Genomic DNA, 22202 nt, shown 5'->3' with positions numbered 1-22202 from the left:
GTAGAGGCAAGCACGCGCTAGCGATAACCTATTGGCGCGTTCTAGTAAATATATACATATTTCCGTTTGAGAACGCCTACTCAGTGAAGGTCACGTATGCAATAACTCAATTGCCATTTTCACTCCTAAACAGACATATATTTTTTTTTTACTTTTGCAAAGAGTAATGTCTACTAAACGTAGTCCAATCTGTTCATAACATAATATTTTTTGCAGAATTTCGACCCAAATCCATCCCATCTTCTCCCACTACGTGTTAGTGGGCTTTCTCTCAGGCGAAACGCCAACCAGATGCTTATCTGTCTCAATATTCTATCTGTTTCTCTAGTTTCTGCCACCTTTCACCAAAGATCTTCTCCTGTGCTTTCACCGCAGATGCGGAAGTGCGACACTGGATGAGGTGGTAATTGAGACGCATTCAATGCAAAACACAAACTGACGAATTTTGATGGGAATTTTTGTTATTTAATTTAGATTTGATGCACCAGTGTATCAATCGACTCTAGGGGATTCTTACATGCGCGACTTTTAATTTGAACATTTCCGACATTCCCCTGACACGGAAGTACTTTTTTTAGTGTTGCTGACGAGTCGCTGATATAGTATAGTATTTATGAACTGGAGCTAGTGTGCATAGCCAGCAAAGAAGTTTTGAAAGTGATAACAGTAGCTACTGTTTTTGAAACCATCTAAATATATGTGCCACGGAAGTAGGTATTGTAAATGCACAACTACAGCGCATTTCTTGATAATTTCATACTTTCAGCTAGCTAACGTAGCTATGCGTCATAGTACAGGTAAACTGGCTAGCTAACTAATCTGTCTAGCTTGGTAAAGTTAGTCCAGATAACGTTAGCTATCTAGGTTGGTATGTCAGCTGTACTGTTAATTAGACAAGCACATATGTAGCCAACCATATTTGATGTTAACTGGCTACTTCGTAAAGGTTAGTAGCTAGTTATGTAACGTTATTTAGCTAGCAATATGTTCGGTCATCAACAACGCCTCCAACAGCAACGTAATTTGGCAGCTTCCACAACATCTCCAACAACGCCAGCAGCTACAAACAACCCAACTCATGCCATCCCAACTTCCACACCAGCACCAAATGAACCGGTAAGACATTCCTGCATGGGTGCTCTCTATCAAAACCCACTGAACCTAGATAATCTGGACACATTACATTTTTAACGTTTTTATTTTTGATAAAAATATGTTAATTACATCCTCCACGGAGCCCCGTTTCCTAATATTTGCTATATGTCCCAACTGCTTGCTCTAGTTTTGAAGTAAATATCAAAAACATGAAAAAAAACCACCTTATTTCAGGGCATTTTTCACCCTGCCAGCTCCTATTAGTTCTATTGAGCATCATGGCACCGACTCGCCTTCTGAAAGTTCTATTCCCAGCCCACTGTTCTGCGTCACAAAGTGGTGATCCTAACTGACCCAAGACAGAGCATTTTACTAGGATTAAATGTCAGGAATTGTGACACTGAGTTTAAATGTATTTGGCTAAGGTGTATGTAGACTTCAACTGTATATTTTCTGGGTGATTTAATATTGACTGGCTATCATAAAGTTGCCCATTTAGGAAAAAACTTCAAACTGTAACCAGTGCCTGCAACCTGGATCAGGTTGTCAGTCAACCTACCAGGGTAGTTACAAACAGTACAGGAATTAAATCATTAGCATGTATTGATCACATCACTACTAAGGCTGCAGATATTTGATATAAAGCAGTATCCAAATCCATAGGATGTAGTGATCACAATATAATAGCCATATCTAGGAAAACCAAAGTTCCAAAGGTTGGGCCAAATATAGTGTATAAGAGGTCATAGAGTAAGTTTAGTAGTGATTCATATGTTGATGATGTAAAGAATATTTGCTGGTCTGTGGATTGTAATGAGGAGCAACCAGATGCTGCACTTGACACACTTATGAAATTGCTTACTCCAGTTCTAATAAGCCCACACCCATTAAGACAATTACTGTAAAAACTGTTAAATCCCCTTGGATTGATGAGGAATTAAAAAACTGTATGGTTGAGAGGTCAGCCGATTATGGTTTTTCGATGCCGATTATTGGAGGACCAAAAGGCCGATACCGATTAATCGGACGATGTTTATTATATTTATTTGTAACAATGACAATTACAACAATACAGAATGAACACTCATTTTAACTTAATATAATACATCAATAAAATCAATTTAGCCTCAAGTAAATAATGAAACATGTTCAATTTGGTTTAAATAATGCAAAAACAAAGTGTTGGAGAAGAAAGTAAAAGTGCAATATGTGTTATGTAAGAAAGCTAACGTTTCAGTTCCTTGCTCAGAACATGAGAACATATGAAAGCTGGTGGTTCCTTTTAACATGAGTCTTCAATATTCCCAGGTAAGACTTTTTAGGTTGTAGTTATTACAGGAATTATAGGACTATTTCCCTCTATACCATTTGTATTTCATTAACCTTTGACTATTGGATGTTCCTATAGGCACTTTAGTATTGCCAGTGTAACAGTATAGCTCTCTCCTCGCTCCTCCCTGGGCTCGAACCAGCAACACAACGACAACAGCCACCATCGAAGCAGAGTTACCCATGCAGAGCAAGGGGAACAACTACTAGAAGGCTCAGAGCGAGTGACGTTTGAAACGCTATTAGCGCGCGCTAACTAGCTAGCCATTTCACTTCGGTTACACCAGCCTCCTCTCGGGAGTTGATAGGCTTGAAGTCATAAACAGCGCAATGCTTGACGCACAACGAAGAGCTGCTGGCAAAACGCACGAAAGTGCTGTTTGAATGAATGTTTACGTGCTTGCTTCTGCCTACCACCGCTCAGTCAGATACTTAGATACTTGTATTCCTTTATATATGTTTGTACAAGTCAAGTTTGGACAAACCCCCCCATTCAATGCTTTATTTTATGTTATACATTGTAGAACAATAGTGAAGACATATCTTTGAAATAACACATGGAATTATGTAGTAACCAAAAAAGTTTATTTAAAAAAAAATCTTAAATATGAGATTCTTCAATGTTCTTCAGTCAGATTATATGCAACGCAGGACACGCTAGATAATATCTAGTAATATCATCAACCATGTGTAGTTAACTAGTGATTATGATTGTTTTTTTATAAGATAAGTTTAATGCTAGCTAGCAACTTACCTTGGCTTACTGCATTTGCATAACAGGCAGTCAGTCTCCTTGTGGAGTGCAACGAGAGGCAGGTCGTTATTGCGTTGGACTAGTTAACTGTAAGGTTGCAAGATTGGATCCCCCAAGCTGACAAGGTGAAAATCTGTCGTTCTGCCCCTGAACGAGGCAGTTAACCCACCGTTCCTAGGCCGTCATTGAAAATAAGAATGTGTTCTTAACTGACTTGCCTAGTTAAATAAAGGTATATAAAAATATAAAAAAATGGCACCCAAAAATACCGATTTCCGATTGTTATGAAAACTTGAAATCGGCCCTAATTAATCGGCCATTCCGTTTAATCGGTCGACCTCTAGGTGAGAGGGATGAGGCAAAAGGTATGTCAATTAAATCTGGCAAATTAAGAAATCATTTGACTAAACTAAATTAAAAGAAAAATAAACTACACTATGAAACAAAGAAATGATATAAAGAATGATAGCTAAAAGCTTTGGGGCACCTTAAATGATCTATTGGGGGGAAAAAACAGCTCGGCTCCATTCATTGAATCAGATTCATCACAAAGCCCACTGATATTGCAAACTACTTTAATTACTTTTTAATTGGCAAGATAAGCAAACTTGGATGACATGCCAGCAACAAACGCTGACAACACACATCCAAGTATATCGGACCAAATTATGAAAGACAAGAATTGTACTTTTGAATTCCGTAAAGTCAGTGTGGAAGAGGTCAAAAATTGTCTATCAACAATGACATGCTACCGGGGTCTGACAATCTGGAGGATAATAGCAGATGATATTACCACTCCTATTTGCCACATCTTCAATTTAAGTCTCACCTTGACTACTGTTCAGTTGTGTGGTCAGGTTCCACAAAGGACTTAGGAAAATTGCAATTGTCTCAGAACAGGGCAGCATGGCTGGCCCTTGGATGTACAAAGAGGGCTAATATTAATAATATGCATGTCAGTCTCTCCTGGCTGAAAGTGGAGGAGAGATTGACTTCATTACTACTTTTATTTATGAGAGGTATTGACATGTTCAATGCCGAGCTGTCTGTCTAAACTACTGGCACACAGCTCGGACACCCATGCATACCCCACAAGACACAAGATGTCTCTTCACAGTCCCCAAGTCCAGAACGGACTATGGAGGCGCACATTACTACATAGAGCCATTTAAAAAATTTTTTTAAAGGTATCTGACTAACAGATGAATATCTGTATTCCAGTCGTGAAATCCATAGACTAGGGCCTAATTTCTCATTTGTTTATTTAAATTGACTGATTTCTCATATGAACTGTAACTCAGTAAAATGTTTGAAATTGTTGCATGTTGCGTTTATATTTTTGTAGAGTATTTTTCCATGAGACCGAGAGCAATCATTCGAGCTCCACCGCTAATGTGCTCGCCTGTACCAACCAAGTTATCATGACAGGATTTGCTAATCTGAGAGCTATTCCCCAAATTTCATAGCATCAAACATACTGTAAATCTGCTGTTGACTTATTTCACTCACCTCGACATCATCGCTTTTCAAAGTGCAAGGACGTCTCCGAATCCGTATCGCCAACCAACACAGCCTCTATCACAGTGAAAAGTCGTGTCTGCTTTGGCACCATCATTTTGAGTAATGAAGTTTTTAAAAACTTTGGAAGTCAAATTACAGCATACCCTGTTTCTGGTAGATTACAACAGCCACGCGAATATGACGACAGGTTGTTAAGCAAGTTAATTTCACAATATTGATACAGATATTATTGTTAGAAAAACGAGGCCGTTCGCGGCCGCTATAGTAATTTAAAGAAAGGCCGTCGATGACCGCCATGGGTTCTAAAGAGTTAACAAGGTTACAGCTACTTTGTGAGCGATATCACTGTTTGCCTGTGTACAAGTTTGGTGACCCACAGTGCCAGAGATGGCTGGCGCCTACCCATCAAATATGGAAAAAAAGGTGTAAAACCTAAACAAAACGCAGGTCCATGTTTCAAGATGTGGCCAATTTAAACTGCCAGAAGACATTTTTTTGGTAGTTTGGGTCTCGACCCAGCCCTGTGTAATTGGGTCCTGGACTTTCTGACGGGCTGCCCCCAGGTGGTGAAGGTAGGAAACATCTCACCTTCGCTGACCTTCAACACTGGGGACCCACAAGGGTGCGTGCTCAGCCCCCTCCTGTACTCCCTGTTCACCCATGACTGTGGCCATGCACGTCTCCAACTCAATCAAGTTTGCAGATGACAAAACAGCAGTGGGCTGAAGAAATTTGGCTTGTCACCTAAAACCCTCACTTTTACAGATGCATAATTGAGAGCATCCTTTCTGGCTGTATCACCACCTGGTTCTGCACAATGCATCACCGAGGGCAAACTATCTGCCCTCCATGACACCTACAGCACCAGATGTCACAGGAAGGTCAAAAAGATCATCAAGGACAACAACCACCCGAGCCACTGCCTGTTCACCCCTCCAGAAGGCGAGGTCAGTACAGGTGCGTCAAAGCTGGGACCGAGAGACAGCTTCTATCTCAAGGCCATCAGACTGCCAAACATCAATCACTAACTCAGAGAGGCTGCTGCCTACATAGACTCAAATCATTGGCCTCTTTTTAATAAATAGATCACTTTTTAATAATGTTTACATATCTTACATTATTAATCTCCTATGTAAATACTGTATCTTATACCATCTCTATCTTGCCTATGCCGCACGGCCATCGCTCATCCATATATTTATATGTACGTATTCTTATTCCATCCCTTTCGATTTGTGTGTATTAGGTAGTTATTGGGGTATTGTTAGATTACTTGATAGATATTACTGCACTTTCAGAACTAGGAAGCACAAGCATTTAACATCTGCTAACCATGTGTATGTGACCAATGCAATTTGATTTGACTACCTGTGCTAATTAAATGACTGTCGCCCCTATCTGCGTCTCCAGACACTTGTGTGTAAACAGAAGACCGACGCACAAACATGTTGTCACTGAAAAATAGTGCCCGCTGCAACTGTGTGGTAAAACGGTGTACAGTAACTGTGTATTTTGCATTTGCGACGTTATCTGAAAGTAGAGGGATTTATGCTTCTAAAAGTATATGTATATGGCTGTTTTGGCATCCAGAGCCAATTCGCCCTTTAAACAGAACATGTAAGGTCCTTGTACTAAGGATTTAACGTTAGGCTCCTTGATTCCAATATTAGGCTCTGACTGTTGGTGACTCAATGTTGTCACACGATTTGCTAGTAACCGGTTATCGATAGTCAACACTGAACCTAGTAATAAAGTCAAACACCTTATCCAGATTTGTCTAATTTTCTAATTTTGATGTCAATCAGACCACCTCCACCTAGCATGATCTACCTCTGCCCAGTTCCCCGGGCCTCTCTCCTTGCCACCAACCCCATGCTGCAAGGGGCACTGCTCATGCAACAACCGATGCGAGGTAAGCCTCTGTCTTATATTCTCGCACAAGAAGGTGGTTGATGTTTTAGTAGCATATAGAAGAGTCAAAATGCTGTGGATGTTATAGGGAAAAGGAATTATCCTCCAAGTACATACAATGCCTTTCTCCTCTATCTATAGGTAACATGCGAGGCTTGACCATGGGTAGTGGGCTACCCTTTACTTCATTTTTGTCTGAGGGGACAAGGCAATCTCTCCTTGGACCGGCTCCTATTCCCCAAGTGGGATTGTTCGCATCAGGACCCAATCATTCCCTTACACACTTTTTAAACAAGGTTCATCTTTTCTTCTACCACTCTGAATCGGAGAACCTTTCTGGGCAGGACCGCTTCAGTATAGGCTACATCTACAGTACTATTATCTTCTTTACTTAAATTAACATTGAGCAACTGCACATCCTAAAATGATCTGTGAGTGTGAACTATTGATTTAATGATGTGTGGTGTTTTGTTGTGTTTGTGTCCAAACAGGACATTCGTGTTAGGAAGAGGAAGAAGGAACAGACAGGAAGTGCTGGGGGCCAGCTGAGCTCCAGCAGTGCAGAGGGGCTAGGGGAGAGGGATGATAGGACTCCCAATACAGGTGAGTCCCATGGTCTTATCTCACTTAAACACCCGACTCTAGAAACCCTCTTAGTTAACCTGGCAACTTATTTCTGTTGACCCCCAGCCACACAGCCACAATAAAAATCCATGTTTGACAGTCAATCTTCTGTGTGTGAACAAATAAAATGGTGGTCTGGGTCGTCAAAAGTAAAGTACCACAATTAAATACTGTTAACTTCTTATGGCTGGGGGACAGTATTGAGTAGCTTGGATAATAAGGTGCCCAGAGTAAACTGCTTGCTACTCAGGCCCAAAAGCTAGAATATGCATATAATTAGTAGATTTGGATAGAAAACACTCTGAAGTTTCTAAAACTGTTTGAATGATGTCTGAGTATATCAGAAGCCATATGGCAGGCAAAAACCTGAGAAAAAAATCCAACCCGGAAGTGGGAAATTTGAGATTTGTAGTTTTTCCAAGTCATCGCCTATCGAATATACAGTGTCTATGGGGTCATATTGCACTGCCCAAGGCTTCCACTAGATGTCAACAGTCTTTAGAACATGGTTCCAGGCTTCTACTGTGAAGGGGGAGAGAATGAGAGCTGTTTGAGTCAGGTGTCTGGCAGAGTGCCATGAGCTAAATCATGCGTGCGGGGTAGCTGCGTTCCTTTTCATTTCTAAAGACAAAGGAATTGTCCAGTTGAAACATTGAAGATTTATGATTAAAAACATCCTAAAAGATTGATTCTATACATCGTTTAACATGTTTCTACGAACTATAATATAACTTTTTGGACTTTTCGTCTGAACTTTCGCCTGGATTTGTGAACTAAACACGCAAACAAAAAGGAGGTATTTGGACATAAATGATGGACTTTATCGAACAAAACAAACATTTATTGTGGAACTGGGATTCCCAGGAGTGCATTCCGATCAAGATCATCAAAGGTAAGTGAATATTTATAACGCTATTTCTGAGTTTTGTGACATCTCCTTGGCTGGAAAATGGCTGTATGGTTTTCTGTGACTAGGTGCTGACCTAACATAATCATTTGGTGTGCTTTCGCCGTAAAGCCAATTTGAAATCGGACACTGTGGCTGGATTTACAAGAAATGTATCTTTAAAATGGTGTAAAATACTTGTATGTTTGAGGAATTTTAATTATGGGATTTCTGTTGTTTTGAATTGGGCGCCCTGCAATTTCATTGGCTGTTGGCGAGGTGGGACGCTAGCCTGACCTGACCCACGCTAGAGTGACCTGACCTTAATCTGACCTGACCTTGGTCCCTATTCCTCACTAATCCACAGCTCTCCACCCTTATCAATGACCGCAACCATGTGATTGCCTTTTCCCTTACTTTAGTAACATTCCAAGCCCCTGGCTCATATTCAACCATAATTGATTCCACCATATTCATTAATTTTACATATCATCCACTTCTGGTGTAGCAAGTATTTCAATTTACAACAACTGAAGCCAGACTGTGGCCCTTATCATAAGATACCTGATGTATACAATAACATGTTCTGCTAGAATGTAAATGTTCAAGTTTATAAGTCAGAACCCATCAATTTTAAGTGTCTTGATATGCCTATTTCAATTTTGTGCTGATCTGGGTATGTGTTATCCTTGTTTTACAGAGATGCAGGAAGCGGAATCAGCTGGACAATTCTTTGCAAAGCAACAGGAGCCTGAGATGAAGAAGCAGAAGATGAATTTGTAAGTATCTAACTGGAGTTGTTTAGTAGGGCTCACAATTTTGCCATGGAAAACAAAAGTCTGTCACTGTTGTCTACTTACTGAACACAGACCAGTTATTCTGCCTACCACCACAGCTATGTTAAATTTAAACCTGGTTGTTTTTTGTTTTTGTTAATCTTTTTTATTTTCTGGACTGGTCTTATTCACAGGTCAGAAGAGCCTGTGAATATAAACATTGGACAAGAGGCAGTCCAGAAGTCTGATAATGAAATGTCAACAGATGTACCTCAGCCTGTAGGTGTGTTTTGGAGATTTTATGGCAGTCTTGATTCTGACACTTTGCTGTTGTAATGAAATAGGAATCAAATCAATGGTATCAATATTTGCAACTGATGTACCAGGAGACATGAAATAGGTAATCAGGGGTGTATTTATTAGTGCACACTGTAGCCAAACTCTTTGCAACGGAAAAAAATAGCAATGAAAACAAGTGTTTGTAATTGGAGTTACAAGTTCAGCATAGTCCCTTCGGCTGTTGTGCTTCCATTTGATTTGTAATGAATATAGCTCTGCTTACAGCTAAACCATTACATTGTTTATTTTTATATGTATCCTGCAGGTCCAGCTTTTGTTTTAATTCATCCATTGTTGTTTTAGCACACAATATATTTTGCTTTTCCATAGATATCTCTGCTCTCGAGTACAGAGGAGGAAGCACTTCCATTCAAGTGGCGGAGGAATGTTGCAAAGAAAGTATAACAGCTGAAGTAGGTGGGCACTAAAGGAATTTAATTTAATTTCGTAATCCTGATTTTAAAAAATGCTCCATCTGCGAGTGTTATCTGTGCTGACACTGGATTCTGTCCTGCGTGTTGGGCTAAAGCATGTTCTGGGGGTAGGCACATCCCTGAAAGTCACCATCCAGCAGAGCAGCGAGAGCCGGGCGTTCAGCACAGGCCTAAAGGAGTTGGCTGCAGCAACAGCCACGGGGACCCCCTGTGGTGTAGGGGGACAAGGTGAGGACAGAGGAGCTGCGACTGACAGCCACTACTGCTACATCTGCAGCAACCCCTACCACAACCAGCAGGTGAGGACAAAGCCACACACGTAAAGCTAGCACAAGTACTATTGTTAGTTTTTACCCTGTTATTTAGAACCTGACGGACAACTATGAAAAGCTTAAACCAGGTTTTAGTTACGCAATGAGTAAGACAGCTGAACAGACAAAGACGTGTTCCCACCAGCACAAGTCTCCTCCTTCCCTCTAAACATGTCATCTTTATTGATAGGCAGGAAGTTAAGTGATGTGGGTAATAAACTGTCCTTTCTCCCTTAATGTGACCTGACCTTGGCCCCCATTCCTCACTAATCCACAGCTCTCCAGCCTTTCCCTTACTCAGTAACATTCCAAGCCCTTGGCTCATATTTCAAGTTTAGAAGTCAGAACCCATCACTATAAAACGAAACAGCTGCTTGGGGAATGGACTGTCAATGGCATGCTTGTTAGAGCAATTCAATACATTTTAGAATAAGGCTGTGAAATGTGGAGAAAGTCAAGGGGACTGAATACTCTCTGTAATGTATGTAGATCTACATTTATTTATTTTATCACCTTTACATAAGTATTCAGATCCTTTACTCAGTACTTTGTTGAAGCACCGTTGGCAGAGATTATAGCTTCCAGTCTTCTTGTGTACAAGCTTGGCACACCTATATTTTGGGAGTTTCTCCCATTATTCTCTGCAGATCCTCTCAAGCTCTGTCAGGTTGGGTATCTTGGGTATGACACGACAAACTACAAAATGAGGAGAAAGTCAAGGGGTCTGAGTACTTTCTGAATGGACTGTACAGTATACTGAAGCCAAAGGTGCTTTAACAAAGTACGGAGTAAAGGGTCTGAATAATTATATAAATGTGATATTTCAGTTTTTCTAAAAATCCTTTTTTGCTTTGTCATTGTGGGGTATTGTGTGTAGATTGAGGAACTTTAAAAAAGTTTTATCCATTTTAGAATAAGGCTGTAACGTAACAATGTGGGAAAGGGGAAGGGGTCTGAATACCAAATGTGAGCAGTGTTAATTTTAGCAGCTATTTTAGTTTTAGTCTTGAAATACCCTTTAGTCTTAGTCACATTTTAGTCATTTCATCCTTCATTAGTTTTAGTTATCATTCGACTAAAACTCTGGATAATTATATCCTAGTTTGTCACAGCCATTTTAGTCACATAATAGTCAGTACATTGCACATTCAGATATCCTTATCCAACTAGGTCTACTATCCCCTTGTATATCTCAGCAGGCAACATTGAGCTTCACAAAAATGACCGAAGTATCACTATACTCCTAATATTTAACAAATTCTCATAGGAAAAAAGCTACCGCAACACCGATTTAATGAATAACAGATGCACAAAGGGAAAATAAAGCTTCAGATGTGATCAAATCAAAAATGGCCTACATGAAAGTAAGAGAGCAAACATTGTTTCTAGTTGAGGTTATTTACAAGTCAAGTGTCCAGTCGTTGTATCAGTTTTTAAAAAATTATGAGTGACTGAAGTGACCATCTGGGAGTGTGTGGGAGAGTCAAGCATATCGGCTCAATCAAACCGCGCAACTACAAGATCTAAATTCTGCCAATGAGAGGATAGCGTTTAAATAGTCTGCATGTGTGTTTAGGATTGGACAAAACTGATGAAAGGAGCTTCATTTCATATTATATTTCTATTAGTCTCACGTATAATTTTTGTCAACTAAAATGAAAAGCAATTTGTTATAGTTTTTTTCCAGGGATTCTCGTTATAGTTTTAGTCAGGAAAAATAGGTTGTTAATGAGTTTTTTGTCATAATTAATACTGTATGTAAGTATTGATGCTCATCCTGTGAAATTAATGGTATTTTACAACTCAAATTAATTTTGTCTGTCTGCCCCTCACCTGCCTGCAGAATTTCCAGAACCATATGAACGGATTGGAACATCAACAGCGTATGATGGAGATTCAGCAAGTGAGCAATGCCTGTCTGGTCAATCTATTACCACGGGTCGGCGACTCTCTACAGGGTACACACAAAGCCGGGTAAGGGGCAAACTCTATTACCATATTACTCACTACACTTCTCTATCATCACAATCCGCTGTCAGTGTTGGTGAGACAGACACGGGGACTGGCAGTAGTCAGGCAGCCTGGCAAATGCAATAGAGTGGATTTCAAATTCTGTTTGGCTACATTCCAGGGGCAAAAAGCCAGCAAGGGTGCAGCGCTGGTGTGCAACCTGCCAAACACACTTTACCGGCGACCTCCTCGAGCACCGGAGGACCAAGGAGCACAAGGTAAAGGTGACGTCGGAGAGAAGCACTAAGGTTGGGAAGAGTAAAAAGGTGAAATGGGCTTTGTGGAGAATGGAAGCGGGTAGAGCCATAACATTGTAAACATTTTATTCTCTCTGGTTTCTAAGCTATCAAAGCAGTCCTCACGTCCCTTCTGCACCGTCTGCAATCGCCAGTTCAGGACGCCACGGAAGTTTGTGGAGCACATGAAGTCCCGAGAACACAAGCGGAAGGTGGAGGTGTGTGCATGTGAATAAACAACAGTAGTGCATAATAATGTGTGTTTATGAAATATGGACCTTTAATTTTTGGTTTGGGGCATTTGTCCTTGTTTATCATCTATGACTATTGACTAGTCTCGCTTGGCTACTAGCCACTTCAGGGGCAAATCTTAACTGCCACTTTAGTCAAAATGTCAATGCATTACTAAGTGAAAATTAGACAGTTGGGATTTGTCCCTCACTGAGCAATGCACCGTTCATGAAGCACAATATCCAACGGGGGGCATTGTTTAGCTTAATGTTGATTCACCTCATGTCCTCCTTTTGACCCCAGCTCCAGGAGGAAGGAGAGCCAGAGGTCATTGAAGAACTCATCACTGTGGATGCAGTGGGATGTTTCGAGGAAGAAGATGACTTTGAGGAGGAGACCCACGAGGATGAGGATAGCAGGGTATTAATGGACTAAATTTCCCAAGGAACATAACTGCCATGCGTCATGTACATTTCTTTCTAAGTGTTTAATTTCTCACTGTTTTTGCAGGGATCGCAGCCCGGTCAAAGAGCAGTCCCGCAAGAGCATGTGGGGGACTATGAAGCGTTTGATTCTGAAACACAATACGGTGATTATGCTGTTGCTATGATGACACACCCAGTCACTCAGAAAGGATTGAAAAAAACGAAACTGTAGGACAGAAAGTGAGACGAAGCATTATTTATTTCCCGCCTCATATCTCTCCATTATTTTCTCCAGGTTCAAGCTTTGTTGTCCCAGTGGCTGGTTTTCTCTGCAGACTGTGCCATAAGTTCTTCTATTTCAAGTCCACGGCCAGGCACTTTCACTGCAAGTCCCTCATACACTTCCAGAACTTACAGGTATGCGCCATAGACCCAATGGCATTCATTCTTAGTGTATTGTTGTCAAACGGCAGCAATTACTGACACATCGCCTCCACAAAGTGCTTGCTCTCTTTTGATTCCTCACATCTGCCTCTTATGTCTCTGTATTAGAAGTACAAAGCCTTGAAGAATCAAGAGCTCCTCTGCGGAGGACACCGAGAAGACGAGGACATGCAGCCGAACAGTGGGGGACTCCCCTGACTTGAGAGAATACAAAGTGGTTATCCAAGTGAAAAATGACTGTACAAATGACTGCAACATGGCTAGGGACAACACACATCCCTGTAGTACCTCCTTTACCACAATCAAGATGCATCCTGTTGTCTCTACTCAGGACAAGGCAGAGCAGGACAATATCTCCACTGCCACTCAGCAGGTCTCAGAACAGCTGAACTCAGACTCCGTATTGTCAAATACCGCAGTCGCTGTCCATAGGCCGTGCTGCTGTGCCACCCAGCCTCCTTCTGGCTCAAGCTGTGGATTGAAGAACATGGTGAAGCCGTCTCCATGCCAAAGCTGCCAAAGGTCCCAACCGAGCCTCCAGGAGTATGGGCATGATGTGACTGGAGAAAAATGCTCCTGCAGAGGTGGATGTGCTCTTGCTTTGCATGCAGTGCAACAGGAAACAAACATGAGCATACCTCAAACTGCAAGCAAGCCACTACGAGGCAGCCTCTTGGAAAGAGAGCATTTGGAGCAGGGGAGCTCCACGCTGTTGATGCCACATATACTCGAACTGGACGAGGACAGAGAACTAGTCAACAGCGAGAAAGTGGAACGAAAGGAGTCAGCTGGGATGAAGCCAGGAAAGTAAAGGACCACATCGAAAAGAATGGCCTCCAAAATTAAATCCACAAGGACAACCCACACAACCTGAGAGCAGGGTCGTGTTCTACTGAACACGACCCAACAGAACACAGGAAATTAACACAAACTAAGTCTGACAAGTCATTAATGGTGATTGATGGGATGTCTACACATTTGGTGTGTGTGTGTGCGAGTTTGAAGTCGCCCAAGATAAGATTTCACAGACAAATCCTGTTTGGTTACAGTAAAGTAGGCCTAGTTTAGTTTAAATGGAATTAACAGTTTGGGTTACTATTTTATTAAGTGATAGCATTCACAGTATTGCAAGAGATCTCCTATCACAGTGAGTGAGGCCATACTATGTTATTTTCTTTAAAGAAAGTGCCCTTGGATCAATGAGCTCAATCAAGTCTATGTATATATCATTGTCTATTGCCTCCTTTTCTGCTCTGAACTAATCAGTCACACCATGCAATCTCATTCAGGTCAAAACTATTTGGCACTCTGGTACCACTTGCCATGCGGTAGTAGAGAGAACAGTCTATGACTGGGGTGGCTGGCGTCTTAGACAATTTCTAGGGCCTTCCTCTGACACCGCCTGGTGTAGAGGTCCTGGATGGCAGGCAGCTTAGCCCCAGTGATGTACTGGTCCGTACGCACTACCCTCTGTAGTATTCACCCCCCTTGGCATTTTTCCTATTTTGTTGCTTTTCAACCTGGAATTAAAATATATTTTTTGGGGGGGGGGGGGGGGGGTGTAATCATTTGATTTTACAACATGCCTACCACTTTGCAGATGCAAAATATTTTTTATTGTGAAACAAACAAGAAAAAAAACTGAATTTGAGCGTGCATAACTATTCACCCCCCAAAGTCAATACTTTGTAGAGCCACGTTTTGCTGCAAGTCTCTATAAGTGTGGCACATCTAGCCACTGGGATTTTTGCCCTTTCTTCAAGGCAAAACTGCTCCAGCTTCTTCAAGTTGGATGGGTTCCGCTGGTGTACCTCAATCTTTAAATCATACCACAGATTCTCAGTTGGATTGAGGTCTGGGCTTTGACTAGGCCATCCCAAGACATTTAAATGTTTCCCCTTTAAACCACTGGAGTGTTGCTTTAGCAGTATGCTTCGGGTCATTGTCCTGCTGTAAGGTGAACCTCCATTCCAGTCTCAAATCTCTGGAAGACAAACAGGTTTCCCTCAATTTCCCTGTATTTAGCCCCATCCATCATTCATTCAATTCTGACCAGTTTCTCAGTCCCTGCTGTTGAAAAGCATGGATGATTTTCTCGGGGTGATGAGAGGTGTTGGGTTTGCGCCAGACATAGCGTTTTCCTTGATGGCCAAAAAGCTACATTTTAGTCTCATCTGAGGACTCAAATAAAAGTGTGTTTTAAAAAGTTGAATTAATGATCGTGGGCCCAATTTGGACATTTTCACTTCGGGGTGTACTCACTTTTGTTGCCAGCGGTTTAGACATTAATGGCTGTGTGTTGAGTTATTTTGAGGGGACAGCAAATTTACACTGTTATACAAGCTGTACACTCACTACTTTACATTGTAGCACAGTATCATTTCTTCAGTGTTGTCACATAAATATATACTCAAATATTTACAAGAATGTGAGGGGTGTACTCACTTTTGTGATATACTGTATGTGTGAACTATTTCTAAGATGCAAAGTGTCAGTTTTTCCCCAACTCATTTCACGCAGAAGAGGAAGGCTTGCAGTACCGGTGCTGGCATATGCACAGATACAAAAGTATGTGGACATCTGCTCTTAACTTCCCAAAATCATGGGCATTAATACAGAGTTGGTCGCCCCTTTGCTGTTGTAACAGCCTCCACTCTTCTGGGAATGCGTTCCACTAGATTTTGGAACATTGCTGCAGGGACTTACTTTCTTTCAGCCACAAGCATTAGTGAGGTCTGGCACTGATGTTGAGAGTTTAGGCCTGGCTCACAGTCAGCATTCCAATTCATCAGGGCTCTGTGCAGGCCAGGAAAAGGGCCTTTCCCAAACTGCCAGAAAGTTGGAAGCACAGAATTGTCTGGTAAAGTTAAGATTTCCCTTCACTGGAACTAAGTAACCCAAACCATGAAAAACAGCACCAAACCATTATTTCTCCTCCACCAAACTGGGAGGAGGAATAATAATACATTGGGGCAGGTAGCATTCTCCTGGCATCCGCCAAACCCAGATTCGTACGTCGGGCTGCCAGATGGTAAAGCGTCATTCATCATTCCCGAGGACAGATTTTCACTGCTTCAGAGTTCAACGGCTACGAGATTTGCACCTCTTCAACCGATGCTTGGCATTGCGCACTGTGATCTTAGGCTTGTGTGTGGCTGCTCGGCCATGGAAACCAATTTCATGAAGCTCCCGACGAACAGTTCTTGTGCTTCCAGGCAGTTTAGAAGTGTTGCAACCGAGGACAGATTTGTGACTGACTGGCTCAAATCGGTCTCATGAAGCAACATTTTAAATTGTGCTTTATACATTGGATAAAAGTAGAGACTCAGAGCTGCAAAATGGTATATCATACACTACAGTTGAGGAACAATGGGAAAGTAATTTTGCTTTGAAAGTTGATAAACTTGTAAATTCACTTTTGAGAAAATAGTCTTTGAAAGTTTTGGTACTGCTATTGGAGAACCCTCTGTCTACACCCATTCAGCATTGTTCACATCCTCTTAAACTTTAGCCCCAACCATCTATTTAAGGGTTTACCCGAATGTATTAACAGCTATCAGGCACCCAAACTAACTTGCTAACTACTTCCAGACATCTATGTGAGAGAGAACAGCTCACTGAACATTACTTGCCCTAGCAGAGCTGGTTAGGCTGCTTTGTTATCCAGAGCATTGGTGACTGCAATTGTGCTGTCAGATTGTAAATTCTGAGCGTTTAGTGTTCTGAGCGCACAGCGGACGCTCTGGCCGATGAGTAAGTTTGGCCATATTTAACTGGTGTTGAGCTTTCGAAAATCTTCAGTTATTCTGCGCTCTCTGGCACACAGACGAGAGTGCTTTGAAATTGGAGTAGATGACCAGACTGAATTTACGAATGCACCAGGGAGTGGTTACTTGCATAGCGGAGTATTTTGTTAAGACATCTAGCTAGCTAGGTAAAAAATGAACCATAATCACAACTCATGATGCTACTAGCCTGCATGATTCTGCAGGTAGCGAACCAATCAGGTTCAGTGTTAACTAGCTATAGCCTAATGTAAGCTAGCTAAGCAAATAGCTCTGAGATACTAATGATGTCATACACGTAACGTTAGATTACATTAGCTAGGTAAACAATGAACCATAATCACAACAAGATGCGCCGACAGAGATGGTCGCCTCGCATTCGAGTCCTTAGGAAACTATGCAGTGTTTCGTTTTTTTTTAAGTATTATTTCGTACATTGTTAGCACAGAAAATCTTAAGTCTTATTACATACAGCCGGGAAGAACTATTGGATGTCAGAACGACGTCAATTTACCAACATTGTGACCAGGAATATCACTTTACCGATGTGGATCCTTTGTTCGGACCACCTACCAGGACATTGGATCTAATCCCAGAGGCCGACCCAAAACAACGTCGCCGCAGAAGAGGTAGGCGGACTTCGAAGGGAGGAGGTGAGGGCACTCGGAGTGTGGTGTCAGGAAAACGATCTCTCGTCAACAAAAAGAGATAATCGTGGAATAGAGGAAACAGAGGGAGCACCCCCCCCCCTATCCACATTGATGGGACAGCAGTGGAGAAGGTGGAACGTTGGCATACACATCACGGACAAACTGAAATGGTCCACTCACACAGTGTGGTGAAGAAGGTAAAGATATTTGGCTTGTCACCTAAAACCCTCAAACTTTTACAGATGCACAATTGAAAGCATCCTGTCGGGCTGTATCACCGCCTGGTATGGCAACTGCTCTCCAGAGAGTGGTGCGGTCTGCACAACGCATCACCCTGGGGCAAACTACTTGCCCTTCAGGACACCTACAGCACCCAATGTCACAGGAAGGCCAAAAAGATCATCAAGGACAACAACCACTCGAGCCATTGTCTGTTCACCCCACTATCATCCAGAAGGCGAGGTCAGTACAGGTGCATCAAAGCTGGGACCGAGAGACAGCTTCTCTCAAGGCCATCAGATTGTTAAACAGCAATCACTAACACAGAGAGGCTGCTGCCTACATACAGACCAGAATCATTGGCCACTTTAAATAATGCCACTTTAATCATGTTTACATATCTTACATTACCCACCTCATGTATATACTGTATTTTATACCATCTATTGCGTCTTGCCTATGCAGCTCGGTCATCGCTCATCCATAAATGTATATGTACATATATTCATTCCATCCCTTTAGATGTGTGTGTATTAGGTAGTTGTTGTGAAATTGTTAGATTATTTGTATATTATTACTGCACTGTTGGAACTAGAAGCACAAGCATTCCATTACTCTCACATTAACATCTGCTAACCATGTGTATGTGACCAATAAAATGTCATTTGAACTTAAGTAATTTGACATTACTACCCTGCATGAATCTGCAGGTAGCTAACCAACCAGGTTCAAGTCAGAAGTTTACATACTTAGGTTGGAGACATTAAAATTTGTTTTTCAACCACTTCACAAATTTCTTGTTAACAAACTATAGTTTTGGCAAGTCAGTTAGGACGTCTACTTTGTGCATGACAAGTAATTTTTCCAACAATTCCAACAGATTATTTCACTGTATCACAATTCCAGTGGGTCAGAAGTGTACAAACACCAAATTGACTGTGCCTTTAAACAGCTTGGAAAATTCCAGAAAATGATGTCATGGCTTTAGAAGCTTCTGATGGGCTAATTGACATAATTTGAGTCAATTGGAGGTGTAGCTGTGGATGTATTTCAAGGCCTACCTTCAAACTCAGTGCCTCTGCTTGACATGGGAAAATCAAAAGAAGTCAGCCAACACCTCAGAAAAACAATTGTAGACCTCCACAAGCCTGGTTAATCCTTGAGAACAATTTCCAAACGCCTGAAGGCATCATGTTCATCTGTACAAACAATAGTACGCACCATGGGACCATGTAGCCGTCAAACCGCTTAGGAAGGAGACGTGTTCTGTCTCCTAGAGATTAACATACTTTGATGCGAAAAGTGCAAATCAATCCCAGAACAACAGCAGAGGACCTTGTGAAGATGCTGGGGAAACAGGTTAAAAAAAGTATATATCCACAGTAAAACTAGCCTGAAAGGCTGCTCGGCAAGGAAGGAGCCACTGCACCAAAACTGCCATAAAAATGCCAGACTACGGTTTGCAACTGCACATGGGGACAAAGATCGTACTTTTTGGACGCTTGCAAGCCGAAGAACACCATACCAACCATGAAGCACAGGGGTGGCAGCATCATGTTGTGGGGGTGCTTTGCTGCAGGAGGGACTGGTGCACTTCACAAAATAGATGGCATCATGAGGCTGGAAAATGTTGTAGATTTTTTTGAAGCAACATCTCAAGACATCAGTTCAAGTTCAAGCTTGGTCGCAAATGGTTCTTCCAAATGGACAATGACCCCAAGCATAGTTCCAAAGTTGTGGCAAAATGGCTCAAGGACAACAAAGTCGAGGTATTGGAGTGGCCATCACAAAGCCCTGACCTCAATCCTGTAGAACATTTGTGGGCAGAACTGAAAAAGCGTTTGCGATCAAGGAGGCCTACAAACCTGACTCAGTTACACCAGCTCTGTCAGGAGGAATGGGACAAAATTCACCCAACTTATTGTGGGAAGCTTGTGGAAGGCTACCCGAAACGTTTGAACCCAGTTAAACCATTCAAAGGCACTGCTGCCAAATACTCATTGAGTGTATGTAAACTTCTGACCCAAAAGGAATGCGATGAAACAAAAGCTGAAATAAATCACTCTACTATTATTCTAACATTTCACATTCCTAAAATAAAGTGGTGATCCTATCTGACTCAAGACAGGGAATTTTTACTAGGATTAAATGTCATGAATTGTGAAAAACTTGAGTTGAAATGTATTTGGCTAAGGTGTATGTAAACTTCTGACTTCAACTTTATATGGCTCTGTTACTGAAGTTCTTACACAGGACACTCAATGTCAATATTAAATGAATCACTCTTTATTGTCAGCAAGCTGGAGTAGTCACAGTCAAACTTAGATGCTTAAAGACTGGTCTGAAGTGAGCTTTGAAAGGGTGTTACTTACATAGCAGTATATAAGGCTCTATCTAAACCTACATAAACATGATTCATTGGATCGGTTCACACATGTTACTGGCTCCATCTCGATCTTAATTTAAAGATTATATTCTGGGCATTCTGACAGATGTTCTTCCGGAGGGGGCCCTCCCCCTCCTCTCTTAACCAAACACAGGCAGGAAGCAAGGATTGTTTATGATACCAAAGATAAGATGCAAAGTTTTTCATTCATTACAGCAAACGTGTAATATCTGATAAGGTATCTAGCCAGACTATCTTACCATCATTCATGGTTGGATGTCTCCTGTCAGATGCCATGATTGCCCTTAGTTTAAAGATGTAATCCAGAAGCTATCATATTCAAATTCCACTGATTTCAAAACTCAGTCCTCCAGAAAGTGGAGAGCAACTCTTATGCAGTTTTAATACACAATACTTTTTTTTAGAGCTGCGTTAGACAGGATTACCTAGACATACGGACCAGCTCAAATAGACAGAAGCATGCTATATGGCACACCAAACTCATCTCAGCCAAACATGGCAAGTGGGAAGGTTGTAGACTTTTTCTTTGGCTAAAACAACTAGGCCCGTAATTGAAACATTTTATTCATATTTACAGATGGCATACAAGTTTATTAAGGCACATGAAACTATAGAATTGTTACAAATGTCTAATAGCTTATTAAAATAGCTAAATAAATAACGACATGACAGTCGATGGAAAAAAAAACACTGCGCTCAAAACGTCATGATTGTGGGTTTGCTTCCCATGGCCACAAATGGAAAATGAATGCATGCATACTGCCTCTTTGGATAAAAGCGTCTGCTTAATGTCACATTTATTTTTGCACACCTCATTTGTGAGACAAACATTTTCCTGCATGGAACTTTAAACAGTAGCAATGGGCTGCCTGAGCATTTTGAGAAGACACACTTTTATTTTCTTCTGTCTAAACTGGGTAAGTTATGAATTGTATCACCAACTGTAACTTTTGTCAAGGTGTTTCTTTGTCATAACCCAAGTTTTGCTGAACCTGAACATAGACAAAGTTTAATGAGACCTCACATCACCATGTCAATAATAGGCTACTATTTCCTGTCTTTTTTTTTACAAATCTGTGATTTTTAACATAGCAAATAGCAGCATACTTGCATCTTCAAATGCCAACAAAACACAAAATCCAGCAGTGATGGCCTGCTTGAGCAGTCTTCCTTGCAGCTCGAGCCAGCCTCTGCTCCTGACTTTCCAACAGTCGTTTGTGAGTCAGTCAGTTGGTTGACAATTGAGACCAGCCGGGGGAAGATACCAAAACGTTTTTAAAAAGTAAAAAAATAGGTAATTGTAGCTATTGTATTTCTAGTAGTGTATTTTGTTGCTAATTCATTTGTGTCAAGGTTGTTTTAAAATTTCTCTATTATAGCGTCAGCTAGCTAACATTTAGCATCTAGCCTTGGTGATAGTAGGTAATTGAGCTAGCAAGTGTTTTATGGCAGCTAAACACAGAATTATCTAACTAGTTGTCGACCACAAAATAAATAGTTTTGCAAAACTATTCATGGTTGCCCCGATACATCCAATGGGACAATTTAATTGAAAAACAAATCTACCAAATATGATGCAAAACAACATTCTATAGGTTGAATGATGAGTGTTTCCAATTGAGCCCATTCCTCACTTGAACCCCGTGTAAAAGTGATGTACTTTACAACACAATTCTTATTGTTTTGTCTCCCTACCAGCAGCCTCTCTGATGGACTGTCTACACCTTCCACCACCGTGCCCCAAGTACTCAAAATGTGAATGTGAAGGCTGGCACCTTCAGCTGGAGTGGCTGGACAGTAAAAGGAGTTGATCAC

General features: G+C 41.3%; 1 protein-coding gene across 2 annotated transcripts; it reads left to right on the top strand.

The window, feature by feature from the left end:
- The first annotated feature begins 359 nt into the window (after positions 1 to 359).
- Positions 360 to 14535, top strand: ciz1b (cdkn1a interacting zinc finger protein 1b). 2 transcript variants are annotated; one of them, XM_046349952.1, is made up of 15 exons: positions 360 to 1116; positions 6505 to 6611; positions 6752 to 6906; positions 7102 to 7213; positions 8821 to 8899; positions 9091 to 9179; positions 9566 to 9652; positions 9781 to 9968; positions 11824 to 11954; positions 12112 to 12208; positions 12334 to 12444; positions 12761 to 12877; positions 12968 to 13046; positions 13178 to 13299; positions 13435 to 14535. In XM_046349952.1, exons 1-15 carry the CDS (start codon positions 1079 to 1081, stop codon positions 13522 to 13524), a joined length of 1602 nt encoding a protein of 533 aa, XP_046205908.1. In that variant the 5' UTR covers positions 360 to 1078; the 3' UTR covers positions 13525 to 14535. The 2 variants fall into 2 exon arrangements, with proteins under 2 accessions (XP_046205908.1, XP_046205906.1); XM_046349950.1 differs by having other exon boundaries at positions 363 to 1116; positions 9566 to 9648; positions 9765 to 9968.
- The last annotated feature ends 7667 nt before the right edge of the window (positions 14536 to 22202 follow it).

This window comes from Oncorhynchus gorbuscha, linkage group LG05 (genome assembly GCF_021184085.1).
Source record: "Oncorhynchus gorbuscha isolate QuinsamMale2020 ecotype Even-year linkage group LG05, OgorEven_v1.0, whole genome shotgun sequence".
Lineage (NCBI taxonomy): Eukaryota > Metazoa > Chordata > Actinopteri > Salmoniformes > Salmonidae > Oncorhynchus > Oncorhynchus gorbuscha.
The sequence above is the reverse complement of the archived record's forward strand: the minus strand, read 5'-3'. Positions and strand labels throughout refer to the sequence as shown.